Genomic DNA, 22863 nt, shown 5'->3' with positions numbered 1-22863 from the left:
ATCAGGAAACAAAGACTGGGGCAGTTATTATTAACAGTTTTGTTCTAATGTTTTATTTTCATACCCTGACATCACCCTTTGCTGCTTTTAAAAACAAACCCTCAAAACATCTAATTCTTGCATGAATAAAATCGATTCTTAATGGTTGTTAAAAGAACCAACCTTTATTATGCTCAGTATCATAATTCTAACTCTTTGGCTGGTTTCTACATAGTACCCCTTAGGAACTATGTCCATATTTTTCTGCCATTAATCCATGTCAATAGTAACTAGTTCCTACATAAATAGGGAATATTGGAAAAAATATTCACAGCACATCTTTGTAGGATCGAGAGCCATAACCTTACAAATAAAAATGAAATTCTTCTTTAAGGAAAAGTCTGAAACAAATCATTTTGTTTTCTAAAAGACCACTGTAAAGCATCGCTGCTGTTGTTTAAAATTATACTATTTAGAAACAAAAGGGAATAATCAAGGAATATTAAAGTAATGGTTTTCGGAGGAACAGAACAATGGACCTAATACCTCAAATCTCTGATTGCTGACTTTTTTGCCCTTCTTGTTCCAGACAATTTTAGGCCTTGGGTCTCCCGAAGCTTGACAGATGAATGAAGCAACTCCTCCAGAGACCCCTGTCTGGTCAACAGGTGTTCTTGCAAACTTTGGTGGTGCTAAAAAAAGAAAGAGTAAAATAAATCTAAGCAAGAACTCACCAAAGTAATATGTCAGGATGTCAAAAATATTAAACCAAAACAAACGATATTAACTTTCAGAGCAAAGTTTTTAAAGAAAAGGCAAGCTGATATACAGATAGTCCTTGAGGTACGATTTGTCACTTAGGAACTGTTCAAAGTTACAATGGACCTCCCTGGGACAGTGGTGAAATGCAATTTTTTTTGCTACCGGTTCTGTGGGCGTAGCTTGGCAGGCGTGGCTTGGTAAGGGGTCATGTGACTGGGTGTGCATGGCCAATTTTTTTTAAAAAAATCTTTAAAGCATTTTTTACTACCTATTCGCCCGAACTGGTAGTAAAAAAATGCTTTAAAAAAGTAAAAAGAAAAGGTTCCAACAATCGTGTGGCACAGCTGTGATCGTCGGAACTTTTTTTTTTTTTTTTTTACTTTTTAAAGCATTTTTAATACTAGTTCTCCCAAACCTATAGTTTTTATCACTACCGGTTCGCCCGAACTGGTAGCATTTCACCCCTGCCCTGGGGATATATACAACAACCCACTTCCACAGTTCTTATAGTCACTCCTCCACAGTCACATGATCACATTTTGGGCATTCAGCAACTGGCCTACATTTTCAGCTGTTTGCAGTGTCCTGCAATCATATGGTCATGTTTTATGACATTTTTGATGAAAATTGGCATTTATTTCCCGTTTTCAGAAAAAATAGTCCACAGCAAACAATTGGTTTGTTCAATGACATGGTGTTTGCTTAATGACCATTGCAAAAAAAGATTGCAAAATCAGGTCCATAATGTGGGTGATCATCTTTACAACAGTCACAACTTGCAATTGTAAGGGGCAGGCTCCATTATGATCGTAAGTCAAAAACTACCTGTAACACAATTGGCTACATTATAATATACCAGTTTCAGGCAGGACTTAACATACTATACATGTTGATATTGTCAGAAATCTTATACATATAAATATATAACGCATAAACTATAAAATAAAATAAAATTGCAGTTCCCTGCTTGTTGTACAGTCTTCAATTATAACATGATAATCAATATACTATATTTTAAAATACCATAAAATTGTAAAATTAAAATTTTATAGCAAAGCTTTGCTGATGTAATTACCCAACTTAAAAACTGTTCTCCATAAATATTTTACTTACTCCATGAACCATTTCTATCAAAAAGAGAAACCATGTATAGCAAAGACTGCAATTAACAAATTAATAGTTTCTGCTTCCTAAAGACTTTAGCTAGGCTCAAAAATTCAAAGAGACAGTAACTGTAGCCAGAAATAAGGAGATTATGGGCAAAAGTTGACAAATCTAAACAACATATTAATGTGCAAAGGCATCACAGTGACAGCAAAAGTGAGAACCATCAAGGCATACTATTTTTCCTGTTTTAATACATGGCTGTGAAAGGACAACCATCAGAAACTTTAAATAAAGAAAAACAGATGTCTTTGAAATGTAGTGTTGGAGAAGATTGTTAAGAATAAGTTGGACTACAAGGAGAAAATAATTCAATACTACATGAAATAAAATCAAACTGTTCACTGGAAACACTAATAATGAAGCTAGAGATATTTTGAAGACGTAATGGGAAGGCAAGATTATTTGTGAAAAATCTGACATTTGAAAAAATGAAAGGCAATCAAAAAGAGGTCAATAGAAGACAAAATAGCTAGATGCTACTATGAGCTTATAATAACTGAAAGAGCAACTACTAAAAAAACCCCACTCCTGGTGTCTGTTCTTGGGTCATGAGTTGAAAATGATTGAATGGTTGACCAACAACAAACTTCAGCCTCAGAAAACAATGTATTATCAAGTTATATCTGTATTATATCTGCAACACTTATCAAAGAGGGACAAGTTAACAGAAGCTAGACTGATACATAGAAATGATTTTGTGTTAGAACTATGCAAGCCTCACAACCTTTTTGTGGTGACTGCTGTTATTAAAACTTATATTGATTGATCTAGTATTAGGCAAGGATCTAGTCAGTGGACAACAGAACTGGTGGATGTGTCAAGTTTCGAGGTCATCTCGAATAAAATGCATTTCAAACAAAATCTTTGAAGAAAAAAACTCCTATTTATTGAGCACGACATCCTAACCTGACTCCAAACGAAGCCAACACTGACTTCCAGCCCCCAAACCCTCCCTTTCCGTTACCCACTCCCCTGCACTCATTGGCCATCTTCCAAGTCATTCTACCCCTAATCTACTCCAGCTCAAAGGAATTCCCCCCTCCCATCTCATCTCCTCGGAAACATTATCTCCAGGGAAAATAAGTAGGTGAAATGTCAGCCGTCCCTTTCCAGACGGCTTCACTTTTCCTTCTTATGTCAGCACTAGAGTAAATGCAGGTTGAAGTGCTGACAGGATGTTTTCTACTCAACTGAGGACAGAAGAGGGAGATCTTGGGGTCCACCACAATTGTGTGAAATCGTTATTAGAAAACAGTCTAATATCAGAACAGGCCATGACCAAAACAAAAGAGGGATGGAAAACATCCCTACCACTCAAAAGAGAATGGCTCTATACAGCGGTGAAATTCAAATTCTTTTACTACCGATTCTGTGGGTGTGGGTTGGTGGGCGTGGGTTGGCTTGGTTGGCGTGGTGTGGTGGGCATGGCAGGAGAAGGGTACTGCAAAATCTCCATTCCCTCCCCACTCCTGGGGGAAGGATACTGCAAAATCCCCATTCCGTCCCCACTCTGCGAGTTGGTATTTGCCAGTTCTCTGAATTACTCAAAATTTCTGCTACTGGTTCTCCAGAACCTGTCAAAACGTGCTGGATTTCACCCCTGGTTCTATAATATTGTGTACATAATCAGAAGAAAGAGGTGCAAGAATTTGAATCTTAATTTTACTATAAATAGAACTTGAATCTCTTATGTTGAAGTCAAAAGAATTATTTTGTAACGGATTCTTATTTTTTCTATACTAAAACATTTAAAAAGCTCGTACAGCAGTGGCTCAACAGTTAAGAAACTGGGCTTGCTGGAAAGCCGGCAGTCCAGGTTCAAGACCTGAGCGCCATGTGACAGGGTGAGCTGCTGTCCTTACACCAGCTCCTGCCAACCTAGCAGTTTGAAAACATGCAAATGCACATAGATAAATAGGTACCATCCCCTATAGTTGGCAATGACTAACAGAGCAAAATCCGCAGGGACTCTTGTACCTTTTTTTTTTTTTTTACAGTATATGCTTAATGCTAATTTATCTACTTATAGTTTAGCTTGCCAAGGGAAGTCTACAGTTCAAATCAATAAAATAGGGCCCATTTATGATTCATTGTGGAACAGAAAGTCCTTGAGTCCTTGAACTGTACTGAGTTCTCGCTTATGGAGACAAAACTGCCAAATTCCTGCTTCAAGATTTTGCCTCTTGCCTCAACTGTTGTATCTAAAAGTTAGGGGGAGTGGAAATAAAACTGAAAGCAAGATCATAAACAAAAACATCACTTCTAGGGGAAGAAATATCTTTCCATATACCTGACTCAATGTACCAATTATAAAACTGTAACTTGCAATATTTCATATTACGACATTTCAAGATAATATGAATTATATATTCATGATACAGTAAGTAGGCTTTTTCCTGGGAAAAGACACAACTGCTAGAGAAGGTGTAGGCAAATTTTGTTTCTAGTGCCCATATATCTTGAAAATGATTCTGAACATTATATATCCTTAGCACCTAACAAGAAGGAATGGATAGAAACTAATCAAGGACAGAAGCAACGTAGAATTAAGGAGAAAATTAACTACAAATATTGCAAGTACAAGCTAACTGAAAACTTAGTGCCAGTCTAAAACCTTGCATACTTAATCCATTCTACAAGGGATGGAAAGTGGTTACATCAAGTGCAACTACTTAATTAACAATTAATGACTTTTACATTTATAAATACATACAATTTTTGGTGTGGCATTTATAATTAATTTGAATATTTTATTTTCAAAACTGATAAGAAAATCAAGATTAATACTAATAACAATCAAGATCAAATTTTCTGTTGATTAACAATTCTGGGCCAACATGAGATCTAGAAAACTTTTTTTCCTTTCAACAGTGACGTGGATTTATCATAGTTCATTAAAATATTTTTTTTATCAATGTGGAAACATTCTAAAACTATATATCCTACCAACCAAGACAGAATTGACTCCAGTAAACAAACAGCCTATGCCTATACATATAATAGGCATATGCTATGTATATGTATGTGTGTGCACACATACCCACACATAGCATCTGCCCATGAATTGACAGGCTGAATATACAGCTAGTTGAGATAACAAATTAATAAACTTCACTGAAAATGACAAAGAGAATCCTTGTTTGTAAAGTTAAACTTAAATTTAAATAATGCATATTTGTGGATTATATAATATGCAACACTAATTCTGAATGGATGACAAAAAACTTTATAAATATATACATAAAAGTAGATTAGTATTATCTGCTTGTCATAATTGCAATTTCATTTCATTCAGAGAAAACAGAGTTAATCGGGGGATGGAATCCTAATTTATACTAACTACTGGATTATACCAATTTTTAAACCAATAGAGAAAAACCCATAGAATATTTGATTTAGACAAATACATCAATTTCCATTGAGAAAATAGATTTTGGATTACAGTCATGTGAATTGCTCCACATCACGTCTATATTTCAAAATATAATATTTAAAACTAGGTATATTTAGGTACTTAACTTGAAGTGAATCACTATTCCTATGAGAGTTTATATTTTTATTAAGATTAGAATTTAAGTACATAAAGCATGTTTTATTTCTGTGATTTTTTTCCCCATCATAATTCTTGTTAGTTAAAATATATTAAAAGACTTATTGTGAGAGGAACATGATCCATCCACTAAAGGAGTTTTTGACAACTGCTCTTCCCCTGAGTCATGACATTAAACCATTCAGATGGGCTTCCAATCATTATGGAATTATTTGGAAGGAGCTCAGGATATGTGGGCAGTGAATTCAACCACCTTCTTTTGCAGGCAGCAATCTTAAATATTTAGATGACTGTGAATCTCCACAACATTAAGGGATGAGTTCCATGTACTGTTGCTTTTCTTTATCTTAAATCATTTTTTTTAAATATAAAAATGGCATTCATTATGTCCATCCATCTACACATACTGTCAGAACATCCAATATGGAAATATGCAACATTATAGTCATTGGAACTTGTAGTCCGCCTTGTTTCTAAATTACAATTCCCAGCTATGAGCTAAAAGTGAGCAGTAATACAATATTTTGTGAAGTGGTTTACCATTGCTATTTCTTTCCCATTCTTCCAATGTTGCCCTGTATCTTTTTGTAGATTCTAAGCCCTTTCGGCTACAGATTGTCAAATCTCTTCTTTATACATAAACAAATCAATAAGAACAAATAAGTATTAGGAATTATGCCAAAGTTTTAATATTTCATCTAAGAGTTAAAATTACTAGGCATCTCTAGCACACTTAGTAGGTTTGATTGCCCTTCATTTCTTTTTAAAATAATTTTCATAGCAGAGTCATTTATAGCATTCACTGCTAATTTACTCATTAATCATAATTTATCACATCAGTTATGCTGATCATCATTATAAGCAATTACTGCTCCTTAATTCTAACCTGTGCTTACAATGTACCTGCAAATTGGCTTGTGCAAGAAGTTAATTAGCTTTTATTTCTGAAAGGGCAAGCAAGTGAGAATGATTTCATAAAATCTTTCTAACTGCTAAACAAAGCTTTCTCTAGAATTTTGCTGAGGGTATAAACTGTCAATCACATAATACCAAGCCTGAGACATTTTTATGAATAATAATACACATATGATAGTATTAAGGATAACTCCATTCAGAAATTGCCAAACCTTCATCTTAAACCTACAGTTTACTGTACAAGTGGATAAATATCTAGGATAAATGAAGAACTTTTCACCAGACATAATAACAGCAGTTTTAAAGGATTTTTAAAATTACTAATCAGAATCTCAGAATTATTTTATTTACCTATAAATATTTATAGTGTATTCTTAAATACATTTTTACTGCATGAAGAGTCAACATTACTAACATATTTTGTCCTTCGTCTTATCACAATTGTGCTATTTATTTTAATCAGTTCACGTGTATAAATTTGTATTCACCCACAGACACTAGTCTTTTTCTTTTGAATATCACCTTTTATACCTAAAAAGCAGATTGAAATTTATTTGGGGAAAAAGAACCCTATAAGGACTTTTGTAAAATAATCACTGGAAGTAGAGTATGACACTGTTAAAGTTACAAAGAAAATGTTATATTCTGTCTAACCTTTTTTTGTCCAAACCCAAACATTGTTACAGAAATGTTCCCACCTTGATGTACTGAGTCTCTTTCTAGTTTCAGTAACATGAGACACATTTTATTAATCCATGCTTTTTGGTTTAATATTTCAAAAAGTGTCTGATTACATGGATAATAATGATGCAGTATATTGAAAATGTTATTAAGTGATAAACAGGATGTTAAGCAGTGAATTACATGTAGGAACAATGTGTTATATTTGTCAGGATCCCAAATTATATTTGAATAACTAGCTATATTATGGATCTGGGATTCTGTAATTGTCAAGGCTGCATATTTTATTTATGATGATTATACCCTTTTAGAAATACATTACCAAGACTTCAGGGCAAAGAAAAATCCCAAACCAAGTCAAACAACGGTATTTACCGTCCACATATTAATTTACTGTTTATATTGCTTAACTGAAAAAACAAAAGTTTTTTTCCACACATATTCAAAGTTGTAGAAATGCTTTAAATTAATTCTGTTTACCAATATTTTCAAGATGGAAGGGAAATGTAGCTGAGGATTTTCTCAAAATGTATTCATTGTTTATGATACAAAAGTTGTTCTTGGCATGATGCGATTAATAAGATGATTTGTCACTTCTATGCAAGTGCAGAGACTGCAATGCCATTACCACAAAGTTATAACAGAGAAGATGAACATGAATAAAAATGTTTTAGGATATTTATTTCTTATCAAAGGCTAAGTCAAGATTTTCTCTCCAAAAATGGTGAGTCTGTTTAGAGACACTCTGAAACATGCTAGAGAATAAATAATATTTTTTATCAATGAATAGGCATCCCAGAATAGAAAGACTTTATTTATGCAGTTAATTTATTTGTTTGTTGAGAAATAAGACTAAGGAGAGAAAGATGATAGACTAGATAAAGAACCATTTTAGTCTGGGACGATGATTTGATGAAATTTGTATTGCTGATATCTTTCACAGCCCTGAGAATGCCATGCTGAGTTAATACTCAGGAAGCCACCAGTTGCTGTATTTTTATGATACAAGGTGCATTGAAGGGTAACAGTAACAGAGTTGGAAGGGACCTTGGAGGTCATCTAGTCCAACCCCCTGCTCACACAGGAGACCAATACTAGGGATTCGAACCGCCAACCTTTCTGATCGGCATGCTCAGCGTCTTAGCCACTGAGCCACCTAGCCAGGTATAAATTAATGCATGAAATTATAACATATATACATTATAGTACAATGGTTTCAAACTCTTAAGTGTTGTATGAGAGTAAAGTTATTAGCCCAAGGGTCAACATATTTTTTTTCATTCACTGATATAAACATTTCTTGTGAGTTTTCAAGCAAAGAAAATGAAGATCATCAAGAAGCAAAGCTATTTTGAAAAAGAGATGAGAAATGATGTTTTGCTTGAACCATTTAGCTGTCAGTATATTGCCTTATCTAGTATACTAATATTTAGTTTTATTACTGAGTTGACACATAGTATTTTTGTCAGAACATATCTATATAATCTAGAAAACCCAAATACTGGTTTTCTATTTCTTCTCTTTCCCTGTTGAACAAAGTGATATTTTTATGAAGTGTTTTTCATATTCTGTTCTTCCTTATTTTCTTGCCTAGCAGAGATCTTATTTCTTGTTTCTCATATTCTTTGTCCAGAGAAACCTTTCTGGCATGATAGTCATCCCTCACCATTCTTGGTTGCATCTTCTTTGCTAAACTCCTAACCTGTCTCTCCTGGCTAAATCATGCTTCTCTTCTACCACTGCCTGATTGGCTGGGGCCATCTTATGGCTGCATGCACAGATACAATCTAGATACCATAAAGATGACAAAATATATGGTTTTTATAAAGAACCAAGAGAATTGGATCACATTTTAATGGATCAGAGGACCAACTGATTACAAAATTCTATAATTATTTATTGACTATTAGAATGGAAGAGGAGCAAGTAAAAGAAGCTATGATAGCATGGGTTAAAAATGTTGGGTATTCCATAGAATTGGACAAATGGCAAAAGTTGTGGGACAGAAACTATAGAATGACATTGTCCACTGCATATAAAGAAAATTTATACAAAATGTTTTATAGATGGCACTTCCCACCAGCAAGATTAGCCAGAATGTTTAAGGATATGTCTGCCAACGGCTGGAAATGCAACCAAATCCTGGGCACGTATTACCACATGTGGTGGACATGTTCAAAAGCAAAAACATACTGGACTAAAATACACACCTGAAGAAAATATGATAAAGGAACATCTAGATTTAAAACCAGAAATATTTCTGTTTGACATCATACCAGACAAATACAGTAAAAGAAATGCATACTTAATAATACATGTGTTAACAGCAGCCAGAATTGTGTTTGCACAACATTGGAAGGGCGAGGAGATCCCCATAGAAGAAAAGATAATAACAAAAATTTTAGAATGTGCAGAAATGAATAAACTAACATTTGAAATTAAAGAAAAGGAACTCACTGAATATTTTGAGGCACGGGATCTGTTCTATCGATGGTTAAATAAGAGAAATGGGAGTTAGAATCTCCAAGATTACAAGAGAAAGATTAATCTCACTACTAGAGTTGTTTATTAATTTTGATTAATTTTGATTAGTATTACTAATTAATATGTATTAATGTTATGAGAGAAAAGCACTGTTATTATGAAACTACCATTAGAGGATACTATTATTATGACTATGACGAATATAACCCCCCAAAACTGTAACCAGGCAACACACAATATATATGGATTTTGATGTTGCTCTTTTTTATCTGTATTATTAAAAAATTAAAATAATAAAAAGGTTGGGGCCACCTTAGAAGTAGTGCTCCCCATGGTGGAACGCAAGAATGGCCAGAAGTTCTCTGATGTCAACACTGCTCAACTCAGGAAGCTTTTAGCTGTTCTCATACAAAATGATTCAGTACTTACTGAATCATTTTAAATAATTGATAGATCGCATACTTAACAGGATTCCAATGACCATATATAAGCCACCAAAAGTTGAACTGATTGCTATGGGGAAAGGAAGGAAGGAAGGAAGGAAGGAAGGAAGGAAGGAAGGAAGGAAGGAAGGAAGGAAGGAAGGAAGGAAGGAAAAATTAGCAGAGTATTATTAAGTGTTTCACCTTTATTTTTAAGTTCCTCTAAATGAAAAAAATAAAAAACTGTATGTCACAAAAACTGTACGGCTTTATCACGGCAACAATCTAAGCAAGTATACAGGGTCATGTTACTTTTTACATGTTTCCAGGAAAAATAATTTCAGAAGGAAGAGACAGAAGAGATCTTTATCTGGGAAATAAGGTGTGATTTCCTGCTGGATTGAAACTGATTTGTTTGTTATTGTGCCTTTAACAATAGCATAAAGTGTTAAACTTTTCACCTAAAATATATTTACTGTACATATGATAAAAGCTACAGATGAAATGGTTTCAAATGCTGCATTAAAAAGACTAGCAGTTTTGCTCTACATCAAATCCACTTTTATATCTAATAACTCTTCTTAAGAATTAAGAGGTACATTAATGAGTTTGCATTCAGAGAAGCAGATGAATAACTTAATGAAGTATCAAAACAATGTTTAGCTCTTGATTTGCTATTAAAATGATGTTATAAAGTTCCTTAAAATTACTATCATATATAATATATGTTTAGATCTGTTTATGTCTAAAATCATATAGCGTGCCATATATACAACAAAGCCTATATATTAATGCATGCAGGGAGTATATTTTTATACTGCATATAATAAATAATGAAGTATAACATCTGGATATAGCTTTATCTGAATTTTTTAAAAAAGAATCTGCCCTTTAATCCATATTAAGCTTTTATCCAGCAAAAAATGAAAAGCATAAAGCCTCTTGAAGCTAAAAGGTTAGACATTTCATCCCTCTGGAATGGTACATAACCTTGTCATAGTCACTAATTTACTGAAAGAAAATTCTCCTTCAAGCTTTCTCTCTCCTTTTTTCCTTTTTGCTGCTGTTCCTTTTTCAAATTTTAATGTCTGCTAGCGATGCATGAATTATTTGGTAACTAAGATCTGAAGCTGCCTTTCACCATGTAAAGTCAGATAAGAGAGTCTTAAAATGCAGACAAATTCATCTTGTTTCAGAAGATTGTTTCCTCTAGTATGAACAAAAAATAAATAAAAAATGGAATATTGTACAGGGTTAAGTTTAAATTATTTTAAATATTTGTGAAGCATTCATCTTTACATTTATCTTTAAACAACAAAAGCTTGAGTCTAAAAAAACCTTATAAAAATAAACCCAAGTAATCAGCGCTCTTAAAAGATTGCTATAATTTGGTTACTAATTATAGCACTGTGTGACAAAAACCATATATAACTAATGCAACTGAGCACAGTAACACTCATGTATTCATTTGTGTACGCAGGGGCTTTTGATAGGAAATCTGCTTTTACTGATCTAGAAAAAATAAATAGTATTAACAGCATATAGATACATGATATTCACTATGCTGAGTCTATTCTGGCCTTTAAATAAGAGGGTGTATTTTATGAGATTAAATGTGGTTACAGCCAACAATTGATGCATTTAAAAATAGGAATTCCCATTTTTCAACTAATTTTCCCATACTCTCTACTAAAGAAGATATTTTCAAAATTAGGGTACTCCTCTTTATTAATTTTCTTATCTATTTTCCTGGCAAAATTTAATTTAAAAATAGAACTCTCCTATCCTTGAATTAATTTTTCTAAAGCTTCCTTCGGGTAAGGCTCTTTTAATACTACAGAGCAGAAGCAGCAGCTGCCACACCTTAGAAGATCAACCACTGATAGTACAAATTAGTCTGTAATCTGGTAAATGTTTCTGCTTTTAATTAGAGCAGCCAGAAACAGGACGTGAAGGAAAAAAGGTACTGAAGTATGGTAGGGAGTTTGAGGTATTAGTTCCAGAAGGCTATGACTATTTTAGCCTCTTAACTGTTCTGGATAGGACAGCAATTCAGGACTGGGCACAGTTAGATTTGCTTCTTGAGTATGAAACAACTACTTGAAGAAAAGATGGCAACTGGGACAAAGAAGGCATTTTCAAAGATTCATCTTATGCATCAGTTGTACCTGTTATTGAATCAGGAGATGCTCCAGGTTGTCACTCATGCTTTAGTCATTTCATGATAGGATTATCATTTGATAACCATTTGGCTTTAGGTACAACTCAAGATGCTGCTTGCTACCTAAGCCATTCATAGTATTTTTATGACATAGCACTTGTTATCTAGAACAACATCTCCCCTCGCCCCACCAAGCTTCACATGGCTCCTACCCTGATGATGTTCAAGAAGTTTTTGAAAACCTGGCTTTCACCCCCAAGGTGAAAACCAAGCTCCTATACAAATTTATTTGCTTGAGGGATTATTTATAATCTATAATTTATTTTTTTCAACCTCATAGGGGTTATTTTCTTACTATTTTATGGTTTTATTATTACTTATGGGTTTTTTTTAACACATTTGACAGCCTCTAAGTAAGTAAGTAAGTAAATAAATAAATGTAAATTAGAACCCTCCAGTCAGTACAACAGCTGACATAGAAACCTTTGAGTGTATGCTGGTTCTTCATTGGTTTATAGAGGGAGAGGCTGATTACCTGTACTTTATGTTTAGACCATTATGCAAATTTATTTCCTAAGTAAGGCTGGAAACCTCATATTTTTTGTTTGCTTTAACCACCAGTCTTGTCTGACTTGTGGGGACTTTTTAGGCAAGTGCTGTCCTGTCAGGCACAGCTTTTTACATTTGTTGGATGTTAATCTTTATCAGATTTGCATTTTCAAACCAGCATGTTCTTTGCTTGCCCTTCTTCTTGTTCAACTAACCATTCCATTGACTTTTCCAATGAATTTGCATGCACCACATGGCCAAAGTAAATCAGACATAGTCTTGTGGCTTTGGTTTCTAATGATATGTTTGGTTTTATATGATTAAGCACCTCTCTCTTGGTTGCTCTGGCTATCCATGGTATAGACAATAATTTATGCCAGCATTACAGTTCAAAGGTGTCAATTCTTCTTCGATCAGCCATTCTTAAAGACTTAGAATGGGTCTCTCACACCCATTCATCATTATAGGGAAAACTATTTCCCTAACTAGTCTGCTTTTTGTATTTATATCAATATTCTGTTTTTCCAGGTCTTATTCATGTTTGTTTGTTTGTTTGTTTGTTTATTTATTTATTTATTTATTTATTTATTTATTTATTTATTTATTTATTTATTTATTTATTTATTTATTTATTTATAATCAAATTTCTATACCGCCCTACTCCCGAAGGACTCAGGGCGGTGAACAGCCAAGATAAAATACAGATAATACAAATATTAAAAATCCCTTAAAATTATTAAATATTTTGGCCGAAACACAGATTAAATGTTAACCATTACAGTGCAGTCTAGGTTATCCTGTGTTTGATTCCAGTAGAATCCTGTACAATTTTTCATCCAAGAAAGATAGTTTTTGGAACTAATTCTATTTTATCCTAATTGATTTTAAACATCATGTGTCCATCTGTAGCTGTTGTTATTATCTTTGTTTTTCTGATGTTAAGACTCAATCCTACTTTTTCATTTTCATCCTTGATTTTCCAGATCATTTTTCCTTATTTTCAGCTAATAGTGTTTTATCATCTGTGTACCTCAAATTATTTATGATTCTTCCCCCAATCTTCACTCCAGCATCAGGCAGTTCAGATCTAATTTCCTAATCTAATTGATTCCTGAATCAATTCAGCATACAGATTGAACAAAATAGTGATAAAAATGGTGATAAAATTACATCCCTTACTGATTCTGAACCAATCTGTGATGCAATAAAGTGTTCCCACTGTTGCCTTCTGATCAGTATACACTGATCGGATAGTTCTGATCATGAGGGACATCAAGATCATACAAAGTCGCCCATGGCTTATTGTGTTCTACACAGTCAAAAGCTTTTCTGTAATCAATAAAATGCATATATATAGATCCTTTTAATATTCTCATGCCTTTTCCATAATCAATCTAATATTGGCAATGTGATCTCGAATGATGCATCCCTTTCTAAAACCAATTTGTACATCAGATAATTCTTGATCGATGACATTCTGTGACCTCTGTTTAATGACCTTTTACAGAATCTTGCTTGCATGAAAAATCAATGCAATCGTGCGATAGTTGGAGCAGTCTCTGGCATTGCCTGTCTTTACTAGTGGGAATCCTCATATTAGCATGATAAAAAATACGCATTGGGGTGAAAATTTAAGAGCACCTACTGGAAAGCAAACTTCACTGGACTTAGAAATGAATTGTAAGTAGAGAAAGGTATCAATTGAAACTGCCCATATGAATCCCATTTGAAAATTGATGCAAATATTTTACATATTAACCATATCATTTTCCCAGGCAACCCATAGGATATGGAAATGTATCCCTATAGTATCTTATCAAAGCAATAGCATGAGTGGATTGAATCAATAATTGCACAATAGTTACCTCTGTCTATGGAGATTCTCAGTCATCCAAGTCACTGTTGTTCCAAAGGTGCTTTTGAAAAAGTTTCCCTTCTCATCCAAGAAGCTTCTTCAGCTATGTCTGGTGGGGAATGGAAGGATTTATACTCGCATTCTTTTAGCGAATCATTAAAGCCACCTGGAGGTTTATCTGTGTCATCAGGGTCACCTGAGTAGTGCAAATATGTATGGAGACCTCTTCGAACTATTGAAAGGACTGTGCTGTACAGTAGACTGGAAATAGGTGATTGTATTCCTCCCCCTTTGTTGAGAGAGGGCTGTTCAATTTTGACATAGATGGCCTCTTTGACCCCTCTTTCAAACTAGCTCTATCCAAAATGTGGACTTTGCTGTCTTCAAAATAGTGGCCTGTGTCTTTTAAATACAGATGGATTGCTGAATCTAGTCCTGATGGGTTTGTTCTCCTATGTTGTCCCATGCATTTATGAAGCGGTTGTTTTGTTTCCCCAATGTACAGATCTGCACATGGCTCACTGTATTGTACTGCATATACCACGTTGCTCACCCAAAAATATATTTTTATTAAACTAAAAAAAAAAAATCAAGGAATATAGGTGATTTTAGGCATTTGTAAATTGCTGATGTCAAGATTTCTTAATGTCATTAATAAGAAAATAAATACTTTCAGTAAACATTTCCCTAGTTCAACTAGAACAAAGCATATCTTTGTTGATCTTTTTAATTCATCTTAAAATCAGTTCCATTAATTTCCACTGCTTTGAGTTGGATTCTCATCTAACACAAACTGCTTCAGATTCATAGATGCCAACAAGCAAAAAGAATTTGCTGCCACTGAAAACTTGACCAATCATTTTTAGATTTTATTGTTAAGTCACAGTTCTTTCAGAAGAACATATACAATATGACAATCAAGGATTACTTGTATAGGTACCAACAATATCAGAAGTTGCATGGATAATATGTCATGCAACAAGCTGGAAAATTATCCTATCCAATTTATTCAATCCATAAATTGATTGAATAAATAAATATAATCTGATAACATTTCCTTCCTTCCCCACCAAAGTATTTAAGACACCAAGTAGATATACTGCAACTAGGCTTCATTAAGCCTGCTGGCTATTATCACAAAGAATGTTTAGAAGGACATTTGCATTTCCCCCCCAGGAAGTGTAATGAATGATTTGGCTGGCAAATCAGTCAGTCAAATAGTGTTGCATGAAAATGGTAGGTTTACTAAATGGATGTCTCTCTTTAGAATACCTGCACTTAGCCTCCTATCAGACAAAAACCAAACCCATACATTTCATAAGAAATGGCATGCTTCACTTATGCCTTGCTGTTAAATGTAGGAATTCTTAAGTAGCATTTGTCATCGAAAGTTGTTCTCAGAAACAATTTTAGGAAATTAAATGGACTATTTACTGCACTACACTTTTCTTTTAAAAAATGTATTGAAGCTCTACAGATTTCTATTTCAGGAGTGCCTACCATTCAATCACAGTCATGTCTTTAAATATATATTTAGTGCAAATTTAACACCTGTGGATACAACTTGTGGTTCTATCAATAACTAGATGTAATAACTGGATAGAATTATGGAATGTACTTATAGCCCTTTTAATCCTGATAATGAACAGATGTGGTGTTTCTAGACATACTAAATTTAATTAAGTGTATTCGCCCATGTGGTGTCAATGAAATAAAAACCCATGTATTACTATATTGCAAATTTTGCAGGGCCATTCAGGACAATTTTATTTTATCCCTGTTAGGGAAACAAATGGGAAGATCAGACAAGTATCTCTGAAATTTCTTTTAGAAAACCTGAAGCCATCCCACACTCTCTCATTGCTAGGTTTTGTGTTGCCACAATAAAAATAAGGTACAGGAAAAATTATATTGACTTTTTCCTCCAGTTTTCTGAAGATACAGTTTTATAGACTATAATTATAGTTAAAATACTATATTTTTGGATTTTAGATTCTGTATTTGTTTTAATTTCATTATGGTTGGGTTTTACAGATTAAGACTAAAATACGTTCAGTGTTAATACGGTAGTACACAAACTACTCTGATCTTAGAGATACAATTTTTGTGTCATACATAATATATTAATTTTACTACTTCCTTCTCCTAGTGGGAACATTTTTGGACCATTGTTGTAGCATTGTACTTTCTATTTGTCTGTCTTCCAGTTTATTTTGTGTTATTATTGACCAAATGAAGATTATTTTGTCTAATATAATTCTCTTTCATTTTTCCATTAATCTCTGTATTTGTAAAATCAAAATGCAATTGTGTCTCATGTATGGAACATTTAAAATCTCTAAACTCTTTGCCACTTAAAAAAAAGTCTTAATCATTTATGATATTATGTAAAATCAGAACTATGTTAAACAGAAATAATGGCAATATCAATTCCAATTAGTTTTATTATTTCTAAGAACAGAGGCATATAAAGAAATTAGTGCATTAGTTATTTAAAGAAATATGTGTGGTTCTATTTTAAAAGCTACAATCCTGCCATGTAACTCCTTGGGGAATTTTAGTTTTGCAAAGTGGCTTCTAGCGAGCACAAGAGATACCATTCATATGGTACTTGTTTCTCTACATCATTATATATCTAATTTAGATTGAGAGCTGCTTCTTCTTTGTCTATAATGCATGCAAGTGAATTGCTTTGTTTTTTAATAGGCAGTTAATATAAGGTGATATTAGTAATAAAACATGAAACTATTCCTATTTGCATTATTTGTCTTTTGTAGAATGCTACAGTATCATTTGTGTTGAACTTTGCATCTATGTTGGACTATTTATGGTGGCTCAGTGGCTAAGACGCTGAGCTTGTCGATCAAAAGGTTGGCAGTTCAGCAGTTCGAATCCCTAGTGCCACGTAACGGGGTGAGCTCCCATTACTTGTCCCAGCTTCTGCCAACCTAGCAGTTTGAAAGCATGTAAAAAATGCAAGTAGAAAAATAGAGACCACCTTTGGGAAGGTGGGAAGGTAACAGCGTTCCGTGTGCCTTTGGCATTTAGTCATGCTGGCCACATGACCATGGAGACGTCTTTGGACAGCGCTGGCTCTTCGGCTTTGAAACAGAGATGAGCACCACCCCCTAGAGTTGGAAACGACTAGCACATTGGTGCAAGGGGAACCTTTACCTTTATCCTTCACCATAGACTGAACTTGCTCTATTTTTTATTTGTCTTATGATTCACCACATATAGAAGCAAGATTTGGTTTTCGTTCAAAAGAGTCAGTTGCCTTGCAAAACTGTTGCTGTCTCCTAACAAAACCACTTCTTGTCTTGATAACAACTCTGCTGAAGTTTAGGAATCAGATTAATAATAAAATTGAAAAAACAGGCATATTAGAAGGGGTATGAGATTATTAAGGAATTATTTTTCAGAAAAACAAAAAAAATGAACATATCTCTGCTCTGAAATAGTGCTATTATTATGTTTATGAAAAGTACTTAATTACCTGATACTATGCTTACTACCATCACAATTAATGAATGGGAATATTTATTAATTCAAAATGATTAATTGGAACAAAATATAGTAACTAAAGTACTGAAAATTATATTTACCATTAACTATTATTGTCAATAATTTCTATGCAGTGGTAACATTTTAACAGTTGTATGCTGTAGATATACTTATGCATTATTGTTGTTTCAGTTTATATTAAAATCATTTTTTTATTTATTCGTTATCTAATTTTGTGATTGCCTTTCCCAACCACATCTCTTTCATCATAAATTAAATCAATTTTCTTGTTTAATAATTGGAATAAAGTTCTAGAGAGTCAGACAGTGTGTTTGTATAATATGTAAATAATAGAAAACTTTGACTCTCAAACTGTAATCCACAGTCCATTAATGGCTTCCCATGCCTGAAGCAAATATGAAAATAGAGGAAAATGCTGAAGGCAACTTTGAGAGAAACAGCCTGAAAATAATGAAATAAAACCAACCAATTGTACAATGTAATATTATTTTTATATTAAAAGAGAAAGAAAAGTGGTTCTGTTAGAGTGATTGATGAAAGCCTGAATGCAACTGTAGTTACTTTTTCTTTTATTCTTCACTTTCAGTATAATTGTCTAGACTACAACTAAAATATATATTTTTGTGCAAAAATCCATGTAACTAACATATATATATATATATATATATATATATATATATATATATATATACATATATACATATATACATATATACATATATACATATGTTAGTTACATGTACATATGTACATAGTTTCATATATATATATATATATATATATATGTGTGTGTGTGTGTGTGTGTGTGTGTGTGTGTGTGTGTGTGTGAAATCTCTGACATCATCATACTGGGCTGAATGGATAAAAAGACCAAAGATCTGACTCAATAGAAAACAACTTCTTGGGTTCTTCAACAATAAAGGTAACAATTTCCCCTGTCCAGTCATCTCCAATTCTAGGGGGCAGTGCTCTTCTCTGTTTCTTAGCTGTGGGAGCCAACATTGTCCAAAAGGTCACGTGACCAGCATGACTATACGCCAAGGTTCATGGAATCCTGTTACCTTCCCACCGAAGTGGCATCTATTTATCTACTCACATCTTCATGCTTTCGAACTGCTAGGTGGGCAGGAGTGGACAACGGTACTTTAATTCACCATCATTTCCATTTTACAAACACAAACATTAGTCAGGCAAGTAATGCTTTCTAATGAATACTATGAATACTCATTTATTATAGGAAAGAGCTGCCGATGAAATTGCTTCAGGACAGTGAGGATTCTATGTGGCTGGCTTCATGGTATAGCGGTTAAGGCATAAAGCTAGAAACCAGGAGGCGTCTTCCTCCTATCCCACCATAAGCATGAAAGCCAGCTGGGTGACTTTGGACCAGTCACCCTCTGTGAAGCCCAACCCACTTCACATGGTTTTTGTTGTGGGGAAAATAGGAGGAGGAAAGAATATTATGTATGTTTACCACATTGAATTATTTCTAAAAATAATAAAAGCTGGCATGAAAATAACTGAGTTTATTTTTCTCTATAGTTTACATAAATTTAAGATGCTAACTGGAGCCCACACATCTATAGATTCACAGAGCCATTTAGTCCACAATAAAGGATCACGTGTATTTGATCCAAGAATATATGCTAACCCGACTTTAAACAGTGCTACTGAAAATTTGTTGGACATAGTGTTAGTTAATACCGTGTTACAGAATGCTTGTCTTAAAACTGCTGATGGTGAACACAACATATCTGGTATTTAGAATAGACACTGTATTCAGTTATGCCAACAATAGTGTTATCTCCCTCTGTAGGGAGAAAAAAAGCATGTAGTGAAGCCAAATAGAAATCATTTCTGCTGATTTTGATCTCTATGCCAACAGGAAAACTGCTAGGCAATACACAAATCTTTCTAATCTTATCCTTGGTACTGATTAATCTTTTATTTCCACTTCCTATTACTAAAAGTGTATGAGGTAAGAAACTGTGACAGCCTCTATGGCCAAACAAAGGTGATACCATATTAAGAAATACATCAATAAATAATTGTTGGGTGTATATCTATATGAAAAATTCAGTGCACAGAATTTAATCTCAATGTCAATTATATAGAGGTAGGATAAATGATTTATCCTAACAGCAACACGTGGCTGCAGTTTCGATCAGAATAATAGGGCACCATGTTTAATATTTTCATACCAAACAGGTTTTCTCACAAACTAAATGTTGAATGAGGATATAATAGAATCCCTAATATGAACATCTGCATTCTTATCAGATTTGTATACGGAAATATGTTGGAAAACTAAGAAATTGTAAAAATTTATAGAGAAGGTGTTTTCTATATTTGATTTACAATACTAAATTTTCTCAGAGGTTAGACACAGAAAATAGTAAAATTAAAAATTGTTCTAAAGAGCAGAAATCCAATACTGCTTCTGATTTAAAATCTTATATAATCATAAATCCATAGAGGTGAAGAATACTTGTTTTATTGAAAAAACCACTTCTATAGCAACATGTAAAATTTAGAAATAAATTTAGGAGAGGAAATGATTAATGCAAAAGTTAATTGGTTATATATTATTTACTATATGCATGCTATAAATTTACATTAGATAATTTCCCTCAATGAAATGTAGCACTGAACAATAATTATGAAAGTATTAGGGGAAATAATAATAAATATCATATTAATACTTCTTAATATAGACATTGTAGGAAGTAATCTGTTACTCTGGTAGCCAAAAATCAGAAAATCTAATCCAACCAATTCATTTTATTAAAAGCATTAGCTCAAAGTAACGGGTAAAAAAGGTTGCTCTCAGATTCCTTCTATAATAAAACCTGAAAAATGCATTTTGGACATACAGATATATGAATATAATTGAAGCTCTTCAATGCAAAATCCAATTCTCAGAAGTAAGAAAAAATAACAGTGATACTAACATAGGAACCAAATTTTTGCCACAAACTCAGATGTCTACTTTTCTCTACATCTTATACCATCACAAACAGCACCATCACAAACCCCACGTATACAAAGACAGATTAAAGACAGCCTCATATGGTCTTTCAGCCTGCCAAGATATTGTCTGGCAGAGTTCAAATGGTTATTTTGGAAAAAAAACAAGACTTTAACAGCCCTGAGTAAGAGAATGGAGAACATCAAAAGGCTTCAGGCAATTTGAGAATGATTTAATGGATTAGAATTGTTAATGACATTTGTAATCTGTCTCCATGTAACCTGGATCTACATACCCAACTTCTCTTCTCTTCTCCCACTCCCATTTCATTCAATTTAATTGCTGTATCAGTCTAGTCACTGTATGTATCTGATGAAGTGAGCTTCAGCTCAAAAAAATGTGTTCCTTTTAGTAAACATTGATAGTTGGAAAAGCGTCTACTAAACTCTACATTTCTCCCCACAGATAACACAGTTCTCCTTCAGTCAGAGAAAGGAAAATGATTGGGATTTGCTTTTCCAATAAAAGGTAGGTGGGGAAAATCAACCAATCAGCAGTTATAGTAAACCTGGTCCATACAATCCACAAGGCCATTAGCATGGTTAAAGTGGTAGAATCCACTTTATCCCTTTTCCAGAAAGGGATTTAGTTTACTCTGGGATTCAAGCAGGTTTAGGCTCTAGTGTAGAAAATTCTAGTGACAGATGCAAACTAATAGGGATCTATAGTGAATTAACTACTCTCAATATTCACTCTGCCACTTCAAGACTAACTCCTGATTCTTAGACAAGGAATCAACATCATTATCTAAGTGCAATGGTTAGGAATTGTTCAGCCTTTCCCAACAGTTCTCAACTCTACCCTTGCTGAGGAAAAAAAGATCTTTCTGGAATGAAAGAGAAGGAGACAACCAGAAGATTTAAAAAGAAGATCACTTGGAGAGAAACCAAGAAGAAGGAAGAGAGATAGAATGTAAAGATGAAGGATATAAGCAAGGTGGAATTGAATTATCCACACTGCTTAGGTGTGCTAGATTCTGGCAAAAGCAGAATCAGTCCCCAGGTGGACGGAACTATGATGGGAACATAGCTGAAATTTTTTGAGGTTAGGGTGAAGGAGGGTCCAACTCAACGTGAAGAAAATCTTCAAGGACCAAAGAATTGGGCTAACTTTATGCAAGAAGGAGACATAGATCCCAGGTGAAGGGATTGAACTCTCTGGGATCTCTGATAAGAATCAAGCTAAGCCTCTCTGGACTGACAGGGATATAAGATGTCAAATAAGAAGTACTAAATCTCCAGAAAGTCAACCAGACTAAGAGAAAATAGTCCTAAAGCATTGATGGAATATTGTAATCTATGAGAGTCAATCTTAATGTCAACTCATGAAGCTTCCCTGACCTGCTCCCAAGTTGCCACAGGCAGGGAATGGGAAATCACGCCTCACAGCTGCACCAAGGAATTTACTCCTCAGTCATAACAAGATGCATTCTGGCTGAGCAAGTCAAGGCCATCTCCGTGGATACCAGCAATGCCTGGAAGGGAGTTCTGACCAGTCCCCACCTTATAAATATTTTTTCTTATTTTGGGTTTTTATCTTTGTAAGCCACTTGGAGTCACTGAGAATGAGTTGGGTAGCCATATAAATGTTCTTAAATATATAAATATAACAAAATAAATAATAAGAATTATTGCTGTTTACTCTGCAATCAGAAGATTCATGTTTTTAATGAGCCTTAAGAGCAGAAAATTGAATGAAATTTTATATCATTTTATCACTTTAAATGCAATGGAAATATTTATAAATAATAGCATAAGTGCTCATTCTTTCACAGTTGTAATAACT

The 22863-nt window shown here is 33.8% G+C and overlaps 1 protein-coding gene across 1 annotated transcript in view; it reads right to left on the bottom strand.

Annotated features, from left to right (window-relative positions):
• Positions 1 to 22863, bottom strand: part of PTPRD (protein tyrosine phosphatase receptor type D) — a 280660-nt gene that overhangs the window by 237836 nt on the left and 19961 nt on the right. The window contains exon 2 of the mRNA XM_070935556.1: positions 526 to 671. Within this exon, the coding sequence (XP_070791657.1) occupies positions 526 to 671 (146 nt within the window). The remainder of the gene's footprint in view (positions 1 to 525; positions 672 to 22863) is intronic.

Source organism: Pituophis catenifer, unplaced genomic scaffold, assembly GCF_029215685.1.
Source record: "Pituophis catenifer annectens isolate HBS135680 unplaced genomic scaffold, rPitCat1.0.hap2 SCAF_2, whole genome shotgun sequence".
Lineage (NCBI taxonomy): Eukaryota > Metazoa > Chordata > Lepidosauria > Squamata > Colubridae > Pituophis > Pituophis catenifer.
Note: the sequence above shows the minus strand (reverse complement) of the source record. Positions and strands in the feature narration are given on the sequence as shown.